Source organism: Pseudorca crassidens, chromosome 10 (genome assembly GCF_039906515.1).
Source record: "Pseudorca crassidens isolate mPseCra1 chromosome 10, mPseCra1.hap1, whole genome shotgun sequence".
Classification (NCBI taxonomy): Eukaryota; Metazoa; Chordata; class Mammalia; order Artiodactyla; family Delphinidae; genus Pseudorca; species Pseudorca crassidens.
In genome coordinates this window covers 102,496,248-102,518,150 of record NC_090305.1, presented here as the reverse complement: position 1 = coordinate 102,518,150, position 21,903 = coordinate 102,496,248, and the positions used below count along the sequence as shown (strand labels likewise).

The window sequence follows — 21,903 nt, the reverse complement described above, 5'->3', positions numbered from 1 at the left end:
TCAGCTTACTGCAGTGTAAGAATTTACGAAATGAATAAAAATTGTCCTGGGTTTTCAAAATTGTAGGCACCACAACTAAAATTGTTTTCACCGTAGTTTGGGGTCCATGTTACAGCGTAAAGTGGCAGCATCTTTTTTTCACAGAGCAATGAGAACTCTTCCTATAAATTAAGTAGGGAACAAATTCACCTTTCACTGTGAATCCAGAAATTGGGGATTTGTAGGAAGAGACCCTTCCAGTTTATGAAGTAATGACTGCCTTCACCTCATTGTTTTTATATAAAAAGCACATGGTAACCTTTTGACAATCAATAATAGTTAAAAAAAAAAAAAAAAGGAAAAAGGTCTCAGAATCTGAGCCGGGAACCATGCACTCCTCCTGGGTCAGCCTTTCTGTGTCTACACGCACAAACAGGACTGGCAATTCCTCAATCAACCTGTTTCCCTGGCCTGAGGTGGGGAGTTGGGGTGTTGGAGTTACCACAGCGAATCACCTCCTCTGCCCACTCTAGGTGCAGAATTCAGAAAGGACACGATGAAAGTCCGTCTTCTGTCTCTCATACCTTCAGGAGGAGGAAGGGGACGACTGAGATGAGTAACCACAAGGATTGTTAACAAGCACATTAGAATTTTTACACCCAGATAATCAGACTTTAAATAGCCAGTGATCAAAACATTTCAGGATTCCTCTTTGGAAACTGCTTCCAGAACTCTCTGTTTTTGACCAAACGTGATATACTATCCACCTAATCTTATTCCTCAGCGTGGGCACCGAATCATGTCTAATTTCCAAAAACCAAACCCATCTTCAAGGTAGCAATAGTTACTCAGTAATAAAGATATTCCGAAAACTTGCTACAGATTCTTCAAGCTTGTTTCCAAAGAGGCATTGGTCAGTGTTCCACACTAGCGACTTCAGTGGGAAAAATTGCAGGCAGCTCAACATTTGCATTTGTTAAGTTTTAGGACTGTTCTTTAAGAAATACAAAACTTCCTACCTAGAAAATGAGACCACCTTAAATGACCTGCCTGCTACTCTGTGTTCAAGGAATCATAAAGACCTCAGCGGGTAAAGATGAAAGGGGCGTGGGGTTTGGGGGATATTCCGATTTGCCCCATTCTCTTTAAGCTCTGTCTTAGGACTCTGCTTCCCTGGACCAGTTCTTTACCCTATTATTAGTAATCATAACAGCTGCAATTAACGCGTATTCATAAAAGACTCCACACCAGAGTAAACACTTCTTACTCTTCTCTTTTAATCTCTAAGACCATGCTGTGAGGTAGGTACTGACATCATGCCCATTTTACAGATGACAAGGGAAACGGACTTGCCCAAAGGCACCCAGTGGCAAAACCAGGGTTCAGACCAGGTTTGACTGCAAAGCCTGTGCAGTTACCTCCAGCACCTAGCGACCCGAAAGCGACCAGTGGCACGCAGGGTGTACGGCAACTGGGTCAGCAATTTGCCATCGTTAGAGAAGATAAGCGTTCTGCTTTCATCAGCATTCAAATATGAACAGCAGATAAGAAACATGTCATAAAACAATTAAAATAAGAATTGTTGGGACTTCTCTGGTGACACAGTGGTTAACAATCTGCCTGCCAATGCAGGGGACATGGGTTCAAGCCCCGGTCCGGGAAGATCCCACATGCCACAGAGCAACGAAGCCCGTATGCCACAACTACTGAGCCTGCACTCTAGAGCCCGCAAGCCACAACTACTAAGTCTGCGTGCCAAAACTACTGAAGCCTGTGCGTGCCACAACTACTGAAGCCTGTGCGCCTAGAGCCTATGCTCTGCAGCAAGAGAAGCCACCACAATGAGAAGCCTGTGCACCGCAACAAAGAGTAGCCCTGGCTCGCCGCAACTAGGGAAAGACCGCGCGCAGCAATGAAGACCCAATGCAGTCAAAAAAAAAAAAAAAAAAAAATTGTTAATATTAGAAACGCTAATTTCATGCTTTCTCCAAGTGCTTGACCTTGATTTTCAAACAAAGCTTTAACAATCCCCACTCCCTATTTTCGGGGCTGCTCTACACCCTGGAGGTGCCTTTGGTAGCGGTCGGCCTCGTATTTCTTCTTTCACTTCAGCAGGCTACAAATGCCCTGCTCACAAAACCACAGTACCAGCCTACAGGTTTTACCCCAGTAAAGGAAATGCGGCATCAGAATACCACAGACAGATGGGCGACGTGGCTCAGCTCTGCAGAAGTGTGAGCTGAGAATCCTCAGCACTGGCACCAACTCCAACCCCAGATGAAATCTGAGGTCCACCTGGCAGCCCAAGTGCACTCCTTCACATCAGCGGTGAGCGCAGCCCTGGGCACACATCTGTCTCCGTCAGCGCTCCTGGGATGATGGACGGCTGGGCTCCCGTTCACAGCAAGGCCACAGAGTCACCGATCCGCAAGACTAAACTAACCCACACGAAGGCATTTTTCCAAAGCCTCCACAGCGTACATGGATTACTCTTATAACCAGGAAAACCCAATAAACGATATTAAAAAAACAAGAAGCCACCCGCAATGGCTGCACCTCGCTCCCTTCGTGCAGGAAGTGCTTACCATGGTACCCCTCCCCCATCCCCAGAGCTGTCTTCACTACTTTACCTCGAACTTTTTCTGTCACCTCCTCCTCCACTGTGTTACCTACCAGGGCATAAAATAGGCTTTTTACTTCCTAGAGGAAATAATTATGTCAATGCTCACACTTCTGGTTCATCTGAAAGGGAAAAAAGCACACCTATAATGTGCCAGATTCTTTCACAGACCATCTCATTTAGTCTGCGAAACAAACTCCGGAGCTAGTAATTATGCCCACTTCACAGGTGAGGAAACTGAGGTTCAGAGGGATTAAGCAATGTTCCCAAGGTCACCACTGTTTTCCTAGTGCAGACCTGGACTCTTGGACCCAGGTTTTTCTTTTTTTGTTTTATTTTGTGTTTTTTTTTGCGGTACGCGGGCCTCTCACTGTTGTGGCCTCTCCCGTTGCGGAGCACAGGCTCCGGACGCGCAGGCTCAGCGGCCTTGGCTCACGGGCCCAGCCGCTCTGCGGCACGTGGGATCTTCCCGGACCGGGGCACGAACCCGCGTCCCCTGCATCGGCAGGCGGACTCTCAGCCACTGCACCACCAGGGAAGCCCCAGACCCAGATTTTTCTGATTCCACCCTTTCTACTCTATCAGATGTTAGATGTGCCATCTAAACGTCAGGAAGAATATCTACCTTTGAAATACTGCTTCTGAAAATGGAAAGATTCCAAAAATTTTTAAATGCTAAAAAACTTTCACTTAAAAGAAATCATAGTGAATTACTTTGAAATAAAAAGTACTGCCTTAGTTTAACAACTTCACAAATTTGCTTTTCCATATCATGTATTCTTAACTGAGGCAACCGTATATTTCACAAAATGGTAAAAAGACTAAAAATGTTCAGCTTATATATTAAAAACCAAAGATTTAAGATAAACTCATGGATTTAAATCTCTCTCAATTTTAGAAATGGGCCTCAGTTACAGTCTTATGGAAGTTAACATTCATGGGATAATTGAGTCTGTAATCAGTTTTTTTTTTGCATTACTGTACGCGGGCCTCTCACTGTTGTGGCTTTTCCTGTTGCGGAGCACAGGCTCAGTGGCCATGGCTCACGGGCCCAGCCGCTCCGCAGCATGTGGGATCTTCCCAGACCGGGGCACGAACTCGTGTCCCCTGCATCGGCAGGCGGACTCTCAACCACTGCGCCACCAGGGAAGTCCCTGTAATCAGGTTTTAAAAAATTCAGTTCGGTTGGAAAAATCACAAGTGGGAGGTGGGTGATGGGGAGGAGAGACATTTAATTTCTTTTTAGCCTAAGTACTTTCCCCACAGGGGAACACTAAAAACCACATTCAAGTAAAGAGCAACTTTTTTTTTTTTTAAAGAAAATGAAAATGGTTTAATAAAGGTAAAATAATTAAGACAAAATAAAAACTTTAACAATAAGTAACAATGAACTTTCAGATCTGTATGCTATGCTCAAAAATGCTGGGAAACCTAACCAGGTCCAGCCTGGTAAACCTGCCTAAAACTATGTCCCATTCATGTTGGTTTAATCCCTGCCAAGTGTTACATATAAACGAATTATTTTATAGAATTGAATCTCTTTATGAGGGAATTTTAGAACAGTGAAGGCACAGATATCACCATTTTCCCTTATAGTTTGGGGCTGAGGTCAGAAGGCCAGCCTCCACAAAGGCGGGAGAATCAACCTACGGTAATCATCTGTGTAAGCAGCAGCTGTCACAGGCAGTGTGCACTGTGGCTGTAAGGACATGGTGCCTCCTCCTTCCCCCAGATGAACCCTCACAGCTGCAGAGCTGAAGGGTGTTATGGGCCAGGCTCTGTGCTTAAAGCACCCTGTAAGGACCAGCCCGCTGCATCCTCCAGCAACCCACTGGGGGAACACTATTATTTTTTTGGCAGTGCCACGTGGCTTGCAGGATCTCGGTTCCCTGACAAGACGTTGAACCCAGGCCCACGGCAGTGCAAGTGCTGAGTCCTAACCACTGGACCGCCAGGGAATTCCCAGTAACATTATATTATTATTTTTACTTTCTTTTATTGAGGTGAGAGTCATAAACAGTATCATCGGCCCATCTTAGAGATAAGAAAATCAGTGCTCATAAGGGCAAGTAAATCGTCCAAGGTCACAGAACCAGGAGAGGCAGAGCTGAGATCTCAATGTGTCCTTTCTAGAAGGCTCATTCCACTACACTGACTTCAATAAAATTCTCTCTGGGGAAACTACGAGCTAAGAACCACACTCTGCACCGACGTTCCTGACCTTGGATCCACAGAGGGTCCTCATGGAATCTGCGAACCCCTGACACTGTGTGCCAAGTGACATGGACCAGCACGTTCCTGGTGACAGGGGCCCCGGGCTACACCCCAACCTTGAGGTTGCCAGCACACTGCCACTGCCCCGCGTTGCCAGCACACCCCAGGCCCTGCCTGGAGTGGTGGGTGGCCTTCCCCTCTAACCTCCACTGGATGAGCCCTAGCAGGGCTGTTCTGTTGACTCGTATGATTTTTCTGGGCCGGTGTCACTTCAGCTGTGGTGATCTCACAGAGGTACCGAGGGCTCTTGGTTCAAGTCCCCCGCGTGGACATCCTGGCGGTGGCATACGGCGGCCACCTCTGAGCCTCCCTATTCCTCCTGTGGAGCGTCCCACTCCCTGAACTCAGAGGCTGCTACGGGCTAAACAAGAACACAAAGGTATCTGCCCCATCTCGACTCTCACTATCCAAACATTGGCTGTAATGGTTTGCAAAAAAACATTAGCCCATATTGGCTATCCAAGTGAAAAATGACGAACACGTAAGAGCCTGCAGCAAAATCCTCAAGTTCTGAGTGTCTGAACCGAACAGAGGCCGCAGCACACGCCGCTGTCTTAGCCGACTGCCGGGAACTTACGCTGTTTAGGGGTGTAGTGTGTTACCACTTCATTTTCCCCACTTTATTAGGTGAAACTGTCTCCTCTGGAAGTGGAGAAGTCCATGAAGAAAGCAGGTGAGTTTCAGACGCTGAGGAAATCCCCTCTGTTAGGAAAAAAAGCTGGAGCGACAGTCTATTGAGAAGGGTGATCATATAAAAGGTATAACCTCGGCCAAGTACGTGCGTCCCTTTCCTGTGTATGGTTTTTGCATTGGGTGGGTGACAAAGCACAACTTGTGAAATGTGTGGGTTCCACAAAGTCTCGCAGTCTTCTGGAGCACGGGAGTTATTTTTATCAAGCTAGTGAGATTCGTGTGTGGAGGATGCACAGCCAGTCAGCATGATGCCACTGAGCACATGCTGGTACAGATGGAGAGTTAGAAAGTGATGGGGAACGAGGATCTGGTGATGGACTTCGGTTTTAAAGCCAGCCTGGAAGGTCTGGGAGATTTATGTAAGCCTGACTGCAGCTGCATGGAAGGCTGCAGCAGCTCCCCCAGTGAACCCCTGAAATTCCCGAAGGTGGCTACTGCAGAGCAAATTTCCAATCTTGATGAACCTGAGCTTTTTTTTTTTTGAAAACAAAGCGCATGGCCTGCTACACGGTGTTCAAACCATACACATGACGCAGGAGAATCTTTCACACAAGGCTTCTTTGACGGAAGATGATGCTTCTAGGCATCCTTCTAGAGCTTTCAGTTACGGATAATAACTGTGGTCTTTCCGCTTTCACACACCTTTAATGTAGCCTTTATTCCAAGGAGTCACCACAACCTTCAAAGCATATCAGCTGATGATACAGTACCTGGAGAGCTGATAGGGTGACTGAACTTTGATGAAGGATTCATGGCAGTTTTTACCATAAAGGCATTCGATGCACTGATTAGGCTTGGAAAGGAGTGTCATCACAAATGATGAATGAAATAGGAAAGAAACGGCTCTTAAAATTTTTTGCTGACTTTCAACATTTTGATAAAGTGGTGATTCAAAGCCAAGTCTTCTGCGGTGTAAGGAGCCTGGAGTAAGCAAGGCGGACGGTAAAAATGCTGACCAACTCTTCTCATCACTGATGAAGAGCAAGAAGGTTGCCACAGGCTCTTTCAAACGGATGGGCTTTACTGGTCTGAAACAGGGAAGGAAGGGGAGCTCCATCACCTGGACTCCAAATGTGTAAGACGCAGATCACGCCGACGAAACGGTCTGGCTGCCAGAGCGGTATCGCGAGGAGAAGAGAAGCAACCCCTTAAACACTCAACCTCAAGCAGAATTTTCAGTCGTCAGGAGCTCTAAGCCCAAGGTCAAGGGAATGCAAACAGAGGCCCACTTTGGTGTTTTCATCCCACAGCTTCCCAAGATGGTTCTTAGCCATCCGCTTCTGGGGTACTTGGTGTCAAGGAGAAGGCTGCCGGCCAGTGATGTGAATTTGGGCGCTGGGTGGATCTCAGACATTGTTCACCGTCCCCTCCACCCATCCCCCCCACCCCCCGCTGCCCCTCAGGCAACTCACTGTCATCTAAACAATTTAAAAAAGGGCTTCGTTTACTGTGTTTTACCAAATATTAATTGCATTCACTATATATCTCCATTCATTTTTTCACCATATATTTTTATTTTATAACGAGTTCAGCGAAGCAAGATACAATTCTTATCTAATCCTGCACAATACTGTTGTGTACTCTACACAACGTGCCCACCAATAGGTTCACTGAGATAAATAATGAGGTAATGTGTTTTAAAATGCTTCCTATGATACAGAAATCCTTGGTAGACAGTAAATGGAATTTCCCATGTTTGCGAAATTGGCTGAAGTTCCTGGAGAGCTGGAGACGTGTGGACAGAAGCCCCTCTTCCAGGACAGATTGGACGTGGGTAATGAGAGAGGCAGGTGCACAGTGGTGCCCTGAAAACTGCAGAGCCGCCTGGAGAGAAACTACCATTTCAGGTAAAATCAGAGAGTAACAGAAGTTGCCTGTTGCTGGGAGGGTCCTCTTGGGACTGGCCTAGTCCAGCCCCCACGCAGAAAGGACGAGGCCCTGAGGCGAGAGGCCCGGGGTCAGTGAGTGACCGATCCAAGGACAGAACCTGTAGTCCCCGCACAGGGCTCTTCTTCCCTGTGTAATTTCAACTTCTAACACACTAACACTTTCCGGTGCTGGGAGTGCCACGCTCTTTAAAATTTTTACATTAATGGGCAATTACAATAAAAGGACTCTTTACCTCGCCCTGAACTTGGCTTATACAGGAGACTCAGTAATATTTGCTGGTGAAATCAGAAACCTGAGGCTGAGTTGTTAAAGTTCGTCTTGATCGCTCCTCTCCCGTGAAGAAACCCAACGGCTTAGAATCACCTCCTGTAACCAATCAAAATACAAAGGCGACTGAATTGCAAAAACAGAAATGAACGAACGTGAACACGCTAGGCATACAGCATCGCAGAGACATTTTGTAGAGAGCTGTCTGTACAAGGATGATACCTGCTCCCCATTCCTTGTAACTAAACATTTGGAGAAATGTGAATGTAGCAAACAGACCTCATGTGGAAACATCTACAGTATCTACAGTAATCACCCCAAGATTTTAAGAGCTACCCCTGCTGTGGTCTCCTACCAGCACATTTCAGGAACAGGAGTGCTGGTGCGAACCCACCGTTCAACACAGTACCAGGTCTGTGACGGTGCCGGTGTGTCTGGGGCAGCACGGGGAAGGGAGACGTGGGTCTCGACTGGCATTTTATGAAGAGCTGAGCCAGTGGGTGTGAGCAGGATAAACAGGGGGACGAGGCGCTTGGGCCCTGGGGACCAACGGCTGGCCTGCTGCGGGATGGGCAACTGGATGGCGGGTCGGCAGTGCCGGCAGAGAAAATCCCGCCAGGAAGATGCGGGAGCCTCAGCCCAACACAGGCCCCCAGCAGCCAGACAAGATGTTCAAGGAGGTGGTGAGCCAACAGTGACCCTTGTCGTTTCAGGGGCCGAGACCCAGGAGAGGTCTGGGCTGCTCCCGGCAGGGGCGGAAACCAGAGGACATCACAGGACAAGGGGCCACAGGGCTAAGGGGGAGTGAGGCTGGGTTCAGAGGGGAAGGACCTGAGAGGGCTCTCATCGCCGAGGCGAGATGCTTTTCCCGTCCTGTCTCGGGACCACAGGTTCCAAGGGACGCAATACGCTGGGCAGAGCCTTTGTGACGACATGAATTTGTTTCCGAGTTCACCTACCTGAACTTTGATTTGTTTCATGCATTCTGGTGACTCCATTTCTTTGTCAGTCACGGTGGAGGGTTTAATCAAATAGCACAGCATAAATTCCTATTGAGACATGGAAAACAAACTCCGTATCCCACAAAACAAATCCAAATCTGGGCAGGAAACGCGGCCGCCTCCACCCCCTCTCAGTGTGTGCTACTCGAAGCTCACAAAGCATGTCCGTTTCCTCCCGGGAACGTAACCAGGCCCCACTCTGGACCAAAGACCTGCCGTTCAGTCATCGTTGACATGGCAGGAGAATGCAAACAGAGCACATATGCTGATTATAAACACAGCGTTTAAAATATTCAGTACTGGAAACAGTTTAGACCCCTATTTCTCTAGGACACAGTGACTCGCACAGGATAAAGCCTAAGCAACGTAGCCTGCGCCCAGGCAGCCGCCATCTGGCCCTGCTGGCCCTTCCGGCCTCAACGCCCTGCACGCCTCCAGCAGCTGTGGGAAGGAGGACTCAGAGAGTTACTGAGTAACAGAGAACACACAAAACTTCCATTCTTCGTAGTCCTGGTATGAGACGAAATGTCCCTCCTAACTTGACGGCAGTGGGATATCGGAGAACACAGGTGGGGCAGTCACGTGGCTCTGGGTTTGAATCCCAGCTCTGCTCATGAGCTGTGTGTTCTTGGATTGGTCACCCAACATCTCTGACTCTGATTCCTCACCCTTCGGATGAGGATAATAACAGGGTAGTGAGAAAAGACATAAGGTGTTTAGCGATAAATATTAATTCCCTTCCTCTCTCTCTTTGAGAGATCTGCTACCTATGAAAAAACAAACACGTCAGTGTTTTTTGAGTCGTCTGTGAATGAGTGGCAGTGGATTCTGAGCACGTGCTGGTTGGGCTGGCCCCCAGGAAGGAAGGCAATGCCCACTGACACCCTTCCCCATGGGAAACCTCGGAGCTCCACCCCTGGAGCTGTGCACCAGCTGGTGGGGGGAAAAACGGAGAGGAGGACCAGCTTCCAGAGCTTCGTTCACACAAATGCTCTGCGGTCCCTACACGTGACTTTTATGCTTCTACCACAATTAAGACGAAAAATCCAACCATTTAAATGACACGTGAACCCCAAAGCTGATGCGGTGTTACCTTGGAGACACTGACTGAAACTCTGCTCAAGGCAGCCAGGGACCGCCAGCTGAGAGGTCTGCGAGGAGAGCCCTCAAAACGGTCATCCACCAGCTCGATGATGACAGAGTAACTGGAAAACAAGGCAAAGGGTGTTTAAAAAAAAAAAAAAAACATGAAGTCAACCCATTTACAAAGAACAGTGCTTGGGACTTCCCTGGTGGTCCAGTGGTTAAGAATCCACCTTCCAACGCAGGGGACGTGGGTTCGATCCCTGGTCAGGGAACTAAGATCCCACATGCCGCGGGGCAAATAAGACCGTGTGCCGCAACTACTGACCATGCAGGCCACAACTAGAGAGCCCTGTGCCACAACTACAGAGCCCACGTGCTCTGGAGCCCAAGCACCACAACTAGAGAGAAGCCTGAGCCCCGCAACGAGGAGCCCACGCATCATAGCGGAGGATCCCGCGTGCCGCAACTAAGACTCGATGCAGCCAAAAATAAAATAAATAAATAAATATTAAAATAAAATAAAAATAACATTGTTTGTCCTACCAAGAACGAAAATACAGAAAATAAAACACACAGCATCTGATCCTGAATTCCCCTAGACTACTACTGGGAAAAGTATTAATGAAAAACTCACATTTTACATTACAAACTATAAGCCTGATTCAGCACTTACAGGAAAGGAACAGAAATATTTCTCCCAGCGTGAAACCCGTGAATTCACTCAACTGTTTAGATAATAATACTCACTGATATGAAGATGAATAATTACTATATAGCAGTAACTGCATAGATTAACTCAACGTTTAATGCTAAAACATAAATTATCCTGACCTATTTATTATTTTATAGATAGTGTAACAACTTCTACTTGTAAGGGACAGACATATAGTATCTATTCCTATTAAACCAGGAGGAATTTGACTCTAATTATTTGTGTGCCTCTGAAAATTAAACTGGGGCTCAGAAATTTCCTCCTGTCACTTTAAGCCATGAACTTATTTACAAATCACTCCAATAAATCATGAGCTTGGGATGAACACACACATACTAACATGTACAAGATAGATAATCAACAAGGACCCACTGCATAGCACAGGGAACTCCACTCAATTATTCTGTGATAACCAAAATGAGAAAAGAAACTAAAAAAGAATGAATGTATGTGTATGTGTAACGGAATCACTTCGCTGTATAGCAGAAACACACACAACACTGTAAATCAACTATACTCCAAAAAGAAAAAAAAAATCACTCCAAACCTTGCGTGGTAAAATGGAGGGCCTTTGCGATACAACACTGCAAAGAGAAAGAAAGAAAACTGGTAACCGCTCGAAATCAAAGTCTCATTTCATACTTATATTTTCTTCTTCAAACACCCAGGGCTCTCTATGTGGGTAACCTGTAATACACCCTGTGGTCTGTTTTTAAAACCCAAACTGTTTTTTCCCCTGGAACAAAAATTAGCAAAGCAAATCTGGTGCCAAGACCCTAACACCCTCGTCCCACCTGCACCCCACAAATGAACTCCAAATCCAAGTATAAGCAATTTTTGTCCTGTCTCTTGTCTTACACTCTCCAGAGAGAGAGTGTGAAATCATGTCAAGCGTGTCAAGTTGGTATAATGAGGACCAACATTCAGTTATTCATTTCAAATCTTTTGAATCGTCATTCAGGGTCTGAGCTCCTCTGGCCGGTACCGGATAGGTGCTTGTGCTAAAGATGAATGAGACTCATGCCTACTTTTAGGAAATTCAAAGTCAAGTGGGGAAAAAGTCACATAAGCACACACGCCACTCGGAGACCCGCCTGCCCACCTCATTCAGTCTGTGGAGGTCAGAGTGGCTGGCCGGGGTCTGCCATGGACCGTGGAAGTGCAGGCGAGCCCTCGGGGGCGCACAGCCTGTGGCAGGCTGCGGAGATCACCAGATCTGTTTGCTCTCTCTCCAGGCACGTGAGAGACACTGTATCAGCCTCCCAAGCAGCAAGGAGTGGCTGTGTGTCCCGGGGCACTTCCTGATTGGCCCAGAAAACCCTCCCCGGCACCGCACCGAGCCTGTGCCTGTTCCTTTGTGAGGCCGAGTGAAGCTCGTGGGACCACAAGAAGAAGCCGGGCCCCTGCAGTCCCTGTGGGAGTTGGTCCACCTACCACTCAGACACTGGCTTTGGATTTCACATGAACAGAATTAACTTCTAGTGTTAATTAAGCCCATGAAATCTGGAATTTATATGTAACTACAGCCGCAGGAATTACCTTAACTAACAATTATATCCGTGAGCTTGTGCAAAAACCAAGGCAGAAAAGCTTTGTTTCCTTTGAGGAACCGGCAGAACTTTTCCTTTTGGGCATAAACCTGGTATTTAATCACGTTTCCCTTTAGCTCACGCACCACGAGGTCAGAACAAGTTTAGGGCCCAATGGTGATACAGTAACCCTTCACGTATATTTTCCATGGTCACCTTTCCTTCTTATGAACATATTTCCTATTTCAATTGTATTTAAAGTATTTGGCAAGTCAGCTCAAATTCACTGTGTAAGGGCCCACATTTAAGTAAATATCTAAACACCTATTTCTCAGTTTCTGGGGATGTGGTGCAGTGGAAGGAGACCCTGTACTGGGATGAGACTGAATTCGGGGTTCTGTTTTGGCCTGATCTCTGCCACTCCTAATTGTGTGGCTTTAAACACATTATTAACTTCCCTGAGCCTCAGCCTCCAAAATCATAAAATGAAGACACGAGGGGAAATTAAAATCTTCTCTAGCCCTCATCTGCTATTAGCTATGATCAGTTACACATCCTTCACCTAAGATGCACCTGGAAAGTGACACAGCTTGAAAGCAGCTCCGACCCCCAACTCAGGCCATTCAGATGCCTGACTACGATGGAGGTGCAGCTTAGGGGTTAAAAGCATAAACATGGCATCAGTCAGACCCCAACTCAAGGCTCAGCAATGCCAAGACCATATGATGACACTTGTGTTTCAATCTGCCTATGGAAAATGGGGGTAATAATGCAGGTGGAGGTGCTCGAAGAGTTACCCATGATAATAGAGATTACAATGATAACAGTGTATTCAGAGGGGAAAATGAAATAGTTTTACCAAAATGCCTCCCAGGTAGAAAGATGAAAGCTTCAGAAGTCTAAGAAATAGTGGGTATTTAAACATAAAGTCTGAACGAAGAGGGAGAAGACAGGAAACGTGCTTTCTTACACTAACACCAGACGTGACGTGCGGAAGGAATGATAGAGTCAGAACACAGTGATCAGGGCAATAATCAATTTGGGCAACCACTGTAACTACTAGGGAACCAGATATTCAGTGTCACCCTACAAGTCACTTGTGAACTACAAAAGGAAAAGCGCAGACACCCGACAATGGCTGCCCTAGTTTAAAAATAAAAAAAATTATTTTTATAACAATAAAACACAATAAAAAACGGCATCACCAGCAGTAGGACAACCTGACATCAGGCACCCCTGGACGTGCCCAGTGAGGACACACATCACCCGTGCTTGCAAAAAAACGGCAAGGCCGAATCTAACCACGAGGAAGTGATCAGACATACCTAGACTGTGGGACACCCTACGGGACTCTTCAAAAAAAGTCAACGTCACAGAAAACAAACAGGTGGAGGGACTCTTTTAGATTAAAAAAGACTGAAGAGACTGCAGTGGTTGAATGGTGGCCCCCAAAAGATATGTCCACGTCCCAATTCCTGGGACCTGTGAATGTGACCTTATTTGGAAAAAGGATCTTTGCAGAGATTGGAGGGATGCAGCCACAGCCAAGGAACAGCTGGCGCCACCAGAAGCTGGAAGCAGGAAGGAACGGAGGGAGCACGGCCCCGCCAAGGCCGTGGTTTCAGATTTCCGGCCTCTAGACCTTCTGCTGCTTTAGGTCCCCAGTTTGTGGTCATTTCTCATGGCCTTCCTAGGAAACTAAAAGTGGTAAATGCACTCAATGTGACAAATGAATCTTGAGTGGAGCCTGTCAAAAAAATCAAAAACCAAACAGCCACAAAAGACATTGTGGGGACAAGTGGGAAAATTGAAATATGGACTGGATATTTTTATGATATTATATTACCGAATAATTAATTAATATTAACGAATAATCAATAATGAATTGTTAATTATTCTGATTAATATTAACGAATAATTCTGATTTCTCTTAGGTATTATATGATGCCATAATTATGGAGAAGAATATTCTCAGGAGTTGCATGCAAAAACACTTATGATTTAATACGTATTATGTGTGCAAATGTGGAAAATATTAACAAAAACATTTAAAGTCTGATTAGAAGAATAAGCCAAGAGGGTGGCTTGGGAAAGAACTGAAGATGGGGATGGGAGGAAGGTGCAGCTCCCTGCTCTGTGAGGAGCATGGGGCCCCAGCGCCTCTCCCTTGGGGCAGAGCCAGCCACCAGCTCTGGGCCGATGCCACGACCAGCAATGGTTCTTCTCTGGACATCCTGTATCTCTGCTGGCTTCTAACGGCTCCCCTCCTTCTACCTGTTTTGCAACTCCTAATTTGCAGGGAGCTGGGGAATCACATGATCAAACTCAGTCCACGTGAACCCAAAATTGGAACGGGTGGGAATGCGTAAGACAAAAATAGAAGGCTGGAGTTGGTTTTCGGCTTTCTGGCTGGCAATGTTAGTCAGGTGTGGTGGGAAGTACACAGAGCTGGGACCCAAACAGCCCTAACCTCTGTACTTACCAGCTGTGGGACCCTCGGCAACTCCCCTGACCCTTCGAAACCTCAATTTCCTCAGCTACTGAAGGAGGTGAGCGCCACACGCCTCACGGAGCGTGAAGATGAAATAAGACAGGAGAAGAAAAGCACCAAGGCACCTGGCGCTTTTGGCACCTGGTCACCATACGAGCCGGCAGCAGCTTCTGGGGTGGGGGGGATGTACGGAAAGGCTCCCAAGTGATTTCTGGCCTGGTTTTCAGCACAGGGCAATCAAGGTCAACTGGCCCCGCAGCTGTGCCTCATTTGAGATCTTATCCCCTGTTCCAAGCGCTGCTCCTGGAATGAAATCTGATTGACAAGACTCAGTCAAGGGAAGGGTTTCCCTGATAAGATGTGAATTTCCTACCGGCCCTTTGTCATGAGTCATTACCTCTGTGAGCAGAAACCATTGTTAAGGGAGCACGTCCTGGGTGTAGCCTGTGTTCTAGGGTATGTGTGATCACATCACTCGCCTTCAAAATTAAAATGATGCTGTTAAGAGACCAGCAGCACCATGTAGCCGTGCCTGGAGAAGAGGTCAAGTTTAGGAAGCTGCTCTTTCGCACCCCAGGCTAGTGCAGCTCCTGAATTCTCCCTAAAGCAGGAGATGTGAAGACACCCTTCATGGCACTGCTGGGCTAGAAACCTGGTCTCACGCTAATCACACAAGCAGCTCCAAGGGCACGATACACCCCTCCTGCGGCAAAGCCCTTGGGGGGTTGGGAAACAGCAGCTGACATATTTCTTTTCTTTTTAAAAGTCTGTCCATCTGTCTGTCCTTTCATCCAGCCTTATAAGGCAGTTTATTTTTCAATGCGGAAAGTTTTCTCTACCCACCATCCACAAATACGGCTTGAGTACTGAAAACACACGCAGTAAGGTATGCTTACAAGGCACTCAACAGAGGTCCCTTCCCCTGGCTACGTTTTGTTTTTATTTTCTATAAAGAAGATGCTGTCTTATAAAGATGTTGTTATCCATGTTACATGACGAGTGAACGGAAGCTCAGAGAGATGAACTGACCTCCCTGAGGTCACACAGGTAGTAAGACATGGAACCGGTGTGAGCCCGGAGAGCTCTTTCTGTTACCCCTACCTCCTCAGAGCGCATCACCGTGGCCTGGTCAACTGGAAAGTTCCGCTCAGGTTTCACCCATTCGGTGAGCACACTGGCCTGCCAAGCGCTCACACGGAGCGGCTATTCTCACGGGGCAGGGAAAGGAGAGCAGGGCGGGGAGCCAGTGACGGCAGTGCAACGGCTACGTCACTTATTGAAACGCTGTGACCTGTGGGCCACGCAATCATCTGGAAACCTGGCAAACTAATCTCGAGCTGGTCCCGATCATTCTGTCCGCAGGGCTGGTCAGGTCAGCTTCCCTAACTACTCCCTCTGCTTCCATTCCCGTCCCTTGCCCCCCGCCCCCCGACCCCTGCCGTCTATTAGTAAGAAAGTACACAAAGGTCCCACTAAATCATGTTACTGAATATGTCACTCCTTTGCTCAAAATCTCCCAGGACTTCCAATAACCAGCATAACACCCCAAGTCTTTGCCCAGCCCCACGTGATCTTCCCCAGACATCACCTCACGTCACTCTCCCCCTCGGACCTCTAAGTTCTAGACGCACTGGCCTTGTGCTGCTCCTAAGTCCTGCCTCAGGGCCTTTGCACTGGCTGCTCCTTTGTGCCTTGGGTATTCTTCCCCAGACTGTCAAGTGACCTGTTCCCTCACTGTAGTCACGTTTCTGTTGTTGTTTGGGGCACATCTTTTCAGAGAGTCCCTTTCCTAACCACCCTAAGTTTCTTTTTTACTCTCTGTTCCTTTACTCTGCTTTATTTTTCTTAGTACCCTGAAATTACAGTACGTATTTATGTGTTTGCTTGTTTGTTCCTCACCCCTGCCCTGCCCCAGCACGTGAGCAGCTCCACCCAGGGAGCTTTGTCTGTCTTGTGCACCTCTGTGTTCCTGGCACCTAAGAAGATCTGGCTCACACAAGACCCTGAGCAATTATCTGGTGAATGAGGTGCTCAGCGGGTCCCGACTCCCTCCTATAAATAAAGATGAGGGAGGCAGTACTGTGTAGAAGTTCCCAAGGGCCTCGGCTCCAGCATTCAAAGCCCAGACTTATGAGTTACTGACCCTGGGAACTTTTAGGGGCAAATGACCCTTTCTCTCACAACTTCAGTCTCCCTATCAGAAAAACGAGGATGGTGAGCTCTGATCTTGTAGAACTGCTATTAGGATTAAACAAGGTCGTGCACGTCAAACGTCTCCTACAATGCTTGGCACACAATAAGGGCTCAATAAATGTCAGCTGTGATTATCACCACAGTTCTACAATGATTATTAATGGCATTGCACACAATCTGACAGGTGAGACTACCCCAGAAGATAAGGGACTGCCCTACATCACACACTAAAGAGAGGCGGGGGTAGGGACTGTGGACTCTCTTCTAAGATCTCAGAGTGGAAAAGAGGAAAACATACCCTCCACCCCGATCCAAACATGATTATCTAAGGCAGGAGGACATCCATCATCTCAGGAAAAAACAGCAACAGCACATATAACCGATTCGATTTTCACCCCAGGATCTGATGTGAACCCTGGTGTGCTCACACTTGCCAAGCCAAGAATCACTTACGCAAATCTGTTCCGTACTTCAGGCCCGGTTTGGGCACCCAGCCCTTGCTTCGGAAGTGATGGTACGCCATGTACGTAGTCCTGAACGTAGGCTGAACTACGCGGAAGGCGTTCCAGAGCTTCACAATCGTTAAAGGCTCCTACGGTTGTTGGGGGAAAACAAAGCATTATGACGTATGTATCCACCCATTATCCAGCCGGTGAATCAACAACATCTATACTAAGTGTGAGCAGAAGATAAACAAACACGGTGCCCATGACAAAGGGTTTAACCACAAGATCCAGACCCGCGCTATCCAGTGTGGCGGCAGCCAGCCACTCCTCTGAACTTAGATGTGTTGCCAGTGTTAAAAAAACACTGAATTTCAAAACTGAGAATGAAAAAAAGAATATAAATTATCCCAGCAATTTTAAATATGTTGGGTTAAATATACTATGTAAATAATGCAAATCAATTTCAGCTGACTTAAAAAAAAAGCTTTTTAATGTGTCTACCAGAAAATTGAAAACTATGCATGTGGCTCCCATCTGAGGCTCCCATCATGTTTCTACTGGACAGCACTGCCCCAGAGGACCTGTGAGAGGCCCCCTTGAGACAGCAACCCTGCAGGCTGGTAACAGACAAGCGAAGCGGGGGAGGGCAGCGGAGGGGCTGCTGGTGGGAGAACAGTCCAGGCAGAGGAATGGGGGCGGGCCGGGCGTCCACCAAAGCCAGAGGGCGCACGTTGTAGCACGCACAGACCCTAATGGGCAGCTGCGGTTTGTCAGGCCATATTCAGAAAAGCCAAAAATAATTCTGTAACATTTTTACAAAAACATGTTCCATTTAGTCTTTGAAACTAGAACATTTATTGCAAGGCACAAGTTAGTAATCCAACTGCTTCAAAGGGAATTTTGTTTCTAAGGTCGGACTTGAAGACGCTGAGAACGGTTCAGAGAACATTCTGATGTGCCAACACAAAAACACAACAGGAAAGACCAGGTAAGTTTGGAAGGTTTTCCGCTTCATTTCAGTGCTGACTAAAACGGCCAGTCCTTCAGTTAGTTGGTTTACGGATCGGTCACTCAATGAGACTTGCTCAGTTTGTCTCAGTCTGAGATTTTAACACCATAAGTATGAGCTAGAGTTGGGGTTTTTTTTGTTTTTTCTTTTCTCCTTTAAAAAAAACAAAACAAAACAAAACAACCGGTTGTTCCTAAGGTGGAAACTCCATATGTGTGTGGTCTTGAAATCCACCCCCCTCCAAAACAAGCAACAGTCTCGTGGAGAAGGCTGAACTTCCGGCTTGGACAGCCCACCGAGTTTCAGAGGCTGAGGGTTCTACAGAGCAGCTGGAACGCCCCGACAAATGTCAGTGAAGGCCCAGGGAAGGAGGTGGGGTGGGCTAAGGACGGCCCCCCTCTCAGACAATGGGTCACCCGTCAGCCAGAAACCCGTTTCCAAACCACTGGGATACTCATGAAGGGGACTTACACAGTTAGAAGCGGATGAATGACAAAATACGTACCCCCAACAACAGAATAAAATGTATTTTCTCTGTTCTAATGTTCTGCTTACCTTTTTCATCTTAATTTTAATTTCACGTGACTTATTTTGAACAGGTATTGTATTCACATGGGCGAAAATTCAAGAAGTACAAAAGTGTACGGTGAAGTCTCGCCTTCCACCCAATTCCTCTACCAGGAGGCAAGCACTGGGATTAACGTTCTGCTAAGGGCAGCAGGATACAGCACAAAATCATGGGCTTTGGAGCTGTCCTGACATAGGTTCAAATACTAATTCTAACCAGACCAGCTGTGTGACCCTGGGTGAGTTACGTGTTTCCTCAGCCTCAGTTACCTCGTCTATAAAAGTCTTTACAGGCGCAAGTTGAGGACTAGAAGTACTGCATATAAAGTTCCTAACTTACCGCCTTTACCGAAGCAGGTGCTAAAACACGGGTAGTTTCTATTTTTGCTGTTAATTTTTGGTACCGCTCTGACAGATTTCCTGATCGTTACAGAAGATACTGCTATCCTCCTAGTCTCTGGGAATGAAATTCAGTCTGAAAGGGTCAAAGCTGGCTTTTGCCTGAACAATCCCAATTCAGGACCCAAAGCCTAAACTTAGAGAAAAAATTCAATTCCAATTTTATCCAGTGAAAGTGGACACATTTGTATTACAGCAATATGGAAATTACTACAACCTGCTTTTAACATCAGGGAAATTTTAAGTGGACTGGGTCTGAATAAAACATCTTACCTTCTCATAGTAGATACTTAGACATCCCAGAGCATAGACCAGGAAGAAGGCCTAAAAACAGAGCAAGCAGAAAATGCTCATCAGAAACTGTGCCACGTTGAGAAATTATTTTACAGACTGATTTCTCTTTGCGTTAAATACAAATTAATGTCCTTATCACCATCCAAATGGTCACATATTTTTAAACATAAATGGTTCATTCAAATTTCAAGGATTAAAATATGAATGTCATAAAATGGTTTAGAATCAGTACAACACATTTCTATGAAATTTTCCATGTATTTTTTCTTTATAAAAACACACGGCTAAACTGAAAAACGATGTAAATAGCAACAACAATAGAAACCTGTGCTCATTGGATTTTCCTCTGTCAAATGACCTTACTAAAGTGAGAAAAAAATTTATAGAAAAAAATAAGTAGAAAATTGTGGAAAGTGGGCAACGCAGACTTGGTTTGTGTAAACCAAATGAGTTTCTTGGTCACTCTTGCTGTAAAGTGATTTCCGATCGAGTAAACCCCATCTTCCATTAACTTCATTGAAAGGCACCATGTTTCACTCACGTGGGGAGGCAAGAGGAACGGCAGACAAGGTCGGGCCCAGCTGAGTAAAATCACACTGACGTGGAAATAAAAATAACCTTCTGACAAAAACAAGACAATGCCAAGCACTGACAACAGCAAACAGGCCCCGGTGTTGGCTCTGCCTGTACAAGGGGATTAGGATCTGCGCTGATGTCTGAACAGCTCAGGTGAGGCTGGTCTGTAGTAGTCAATGACGAAGAAATGGTGGCTCTAAATGCTACTGTCTTTTTTTTGCGGTACACGGGCCTCTCACTGTTGTGGCCTCTCCAGTTGCGGAGCACAGGCTCCGGACGCGCAGGCTCAGTGGCCATGGCTCACGGGCCCAGCCGCTCCGCGGCACGTGGGATCTTTCCCGGACTGGGGCACGAACCCGCATCCTCTGCATCGGCAGGCGGACTCTCAACCACTGCGCCACCAGGGAAGCCCAACTACTTTCTTTTTTAACATGAGGATGGAAGATGAGATTTCAGGTATCCTGGAGGGGCCTCTGGTGCAGGTGGCAGCAGGAAGGTGGTCCCTGCCCTGAGCCCTCAGGCTTCTGCTCCACCACAGTGGTGCTGATGGCTTTTTTCCTCCCCGCCCAGGGCTCAGGACTCAAGTGTACACAGGCTGTGAAGGTGCAGGGCTTTCAAGCAGTGACAAGGTCCTGCTAAGGAAACACCGTCCTGACCCTCAGGAATTGCCCTAATCCACCCCACCGTCATCCTCTCCTGGCCACCTGATGACACTTCTCTTTACAGCAGTGGTCCTTTAAGTGTGGTCAGTCTGGGGATCCTGGGGTCCCCATGACCCTTGCAGGAGCTCTCAAAGTCAAAACCATTTTGTGTGATCAAGGCATTATTGGCCTTGTTCATACTCATTCTTCCCAGAGGCTCCAAGACACGTGACACCACAACAGACTGAGCGCAGCAGCAGATGTGAGAATCCAGGGGACTTCTCTTAAGCCAGACCTTAAAGTCTTTGCCAAAATGAAAAACAATGCCACTCTTTTCACTGTATTTGTTTTGTTTTGAAAGAATAGTTATTTTAAATAAAAATATTATTTATGTTAATGTATAGTGGGTTTATTATCATTAATTTAAAATGAGTTAATAAACACATATTTAAGTTTTCATTTTAATGTATAATTTGGTAAACACTGACATATAACCCACGTAAAAATGCTCCTTGGGGTCCTTCTATAATTTTTAAGAGTACATGTGGTTTGAGGACTACTTTATTTATTTATTAAATTTTATTGATTGATTGATTTTTGGCTGTGTTTGGTCTTCGTTGCTGTGCGTGGGCTTTTCTCTAGTTGTGGCGAGCAGGGGCTACTCTTCCTTGCGGTGCGCGGGTTTCTCATTGTGGTGGCTTCTCTTGTGGAGCACAGGCTCTAGGCGCATGGGCTTCAGCAGTTGTGGCACACGGGCTCAGTAGTTGTGGTACGTGGGCTTAGTCGTTGTGGCTCGGGGGCTCTAGAGAGCAGGCTCAGTAGTTGTGGTGCACAGGCTTAGTTGCTCCAAGGCATACGGGATCTTCCCAGACCAGGGCTCGAACCCATGTCCCCTGCACTGGCAGGTGGATTCTTAACCACTGCGCCACCAGGGAAGTCCCTGAGAACTACTTTAGTTCTACCCAGATCCAAATCGAGAGCTTCTCTGAAGATGCAGGTGGTTACCTGCCAGGCCCGCTTCTCTGGGTCCAGCGCCCTGATCCTGGCCGCCGCCACCTCGCACCTGGACTTCTGCGAAGGCCTCTGTGCTCCGGCCCCGCAGCCCGTCCCCGCAGCCCGTCCCCTAGGGCAGCCCGAGCTACCTTCTCAGCACGTGAAGGCCCCTGGCTCCCAGGCGTCTCGTGGCACTCGCCCAGCGCTCTCCCTAGATGGTCGCTTCACTTCCGTCCCCGGACA

At 47.0% G+C, this 21,903-nt stretch overlaps 1 protein-coding gene and 1 long non-coding RNA gene across 4 annotated transcripts in view; one reads left to right on the top strand and one right to left on the bottom strand.

Moving 5' to 3' along the window:
* Positions 1-3,901: 3,901 nt before the first annotated feature.
* The window catches only part of TSEN2 (tRNA splicing endonuclease subunit 2), a 42,223-nt gene continuing 24,221 nt past the window's right edge, over positions 3,902-21,903 (bottom strand). For all 3 annotated transcript variants that reach the window (XM_067755507.1, XM_067755508.1, XM_067755506.1), the window contains exons 7-12: positions 19,430-19,480; positions 17,189-17,327; positions 11,070-11,106; positions 9,818-9,929; positions 8,683-8,772; positions 3,902-7,822 (exon numbers count right to left, since the gene is read on the bottom strand). In XM_067755507.1, the coding sequence (XP_067611608.1) occupies positions 7,763-7,822; positions 8,683-8,772; positions 9,818-9,929; positions 11,070-11,106; positions 17,189-17,327; positions 19,430-19,480 (489 nt within the window). In that variant the 3' untranslated portion in view covers positions 3,902-7,762. The remainder of the gene's footprint in view (positions 7,823-8,682; positions 8,773-9,817; positions 9,930-11,069; positions 11,107-17,188; positions 17,328-19,429; positions 19,481-21,903) is intronic.
* On the top strand, positions 17,837-21,386 carry LOC137232763 (uncharacterized). The gene is made up of 4 exons (XR_010947174.1): positions 17,837-18,169; positions 18,790-18,996; positions 19,974-20,482; positions 20,597-21,386. It is a non-coding gene; the product is annotated as an uncharacterized lncRNA (long non-coding RNA).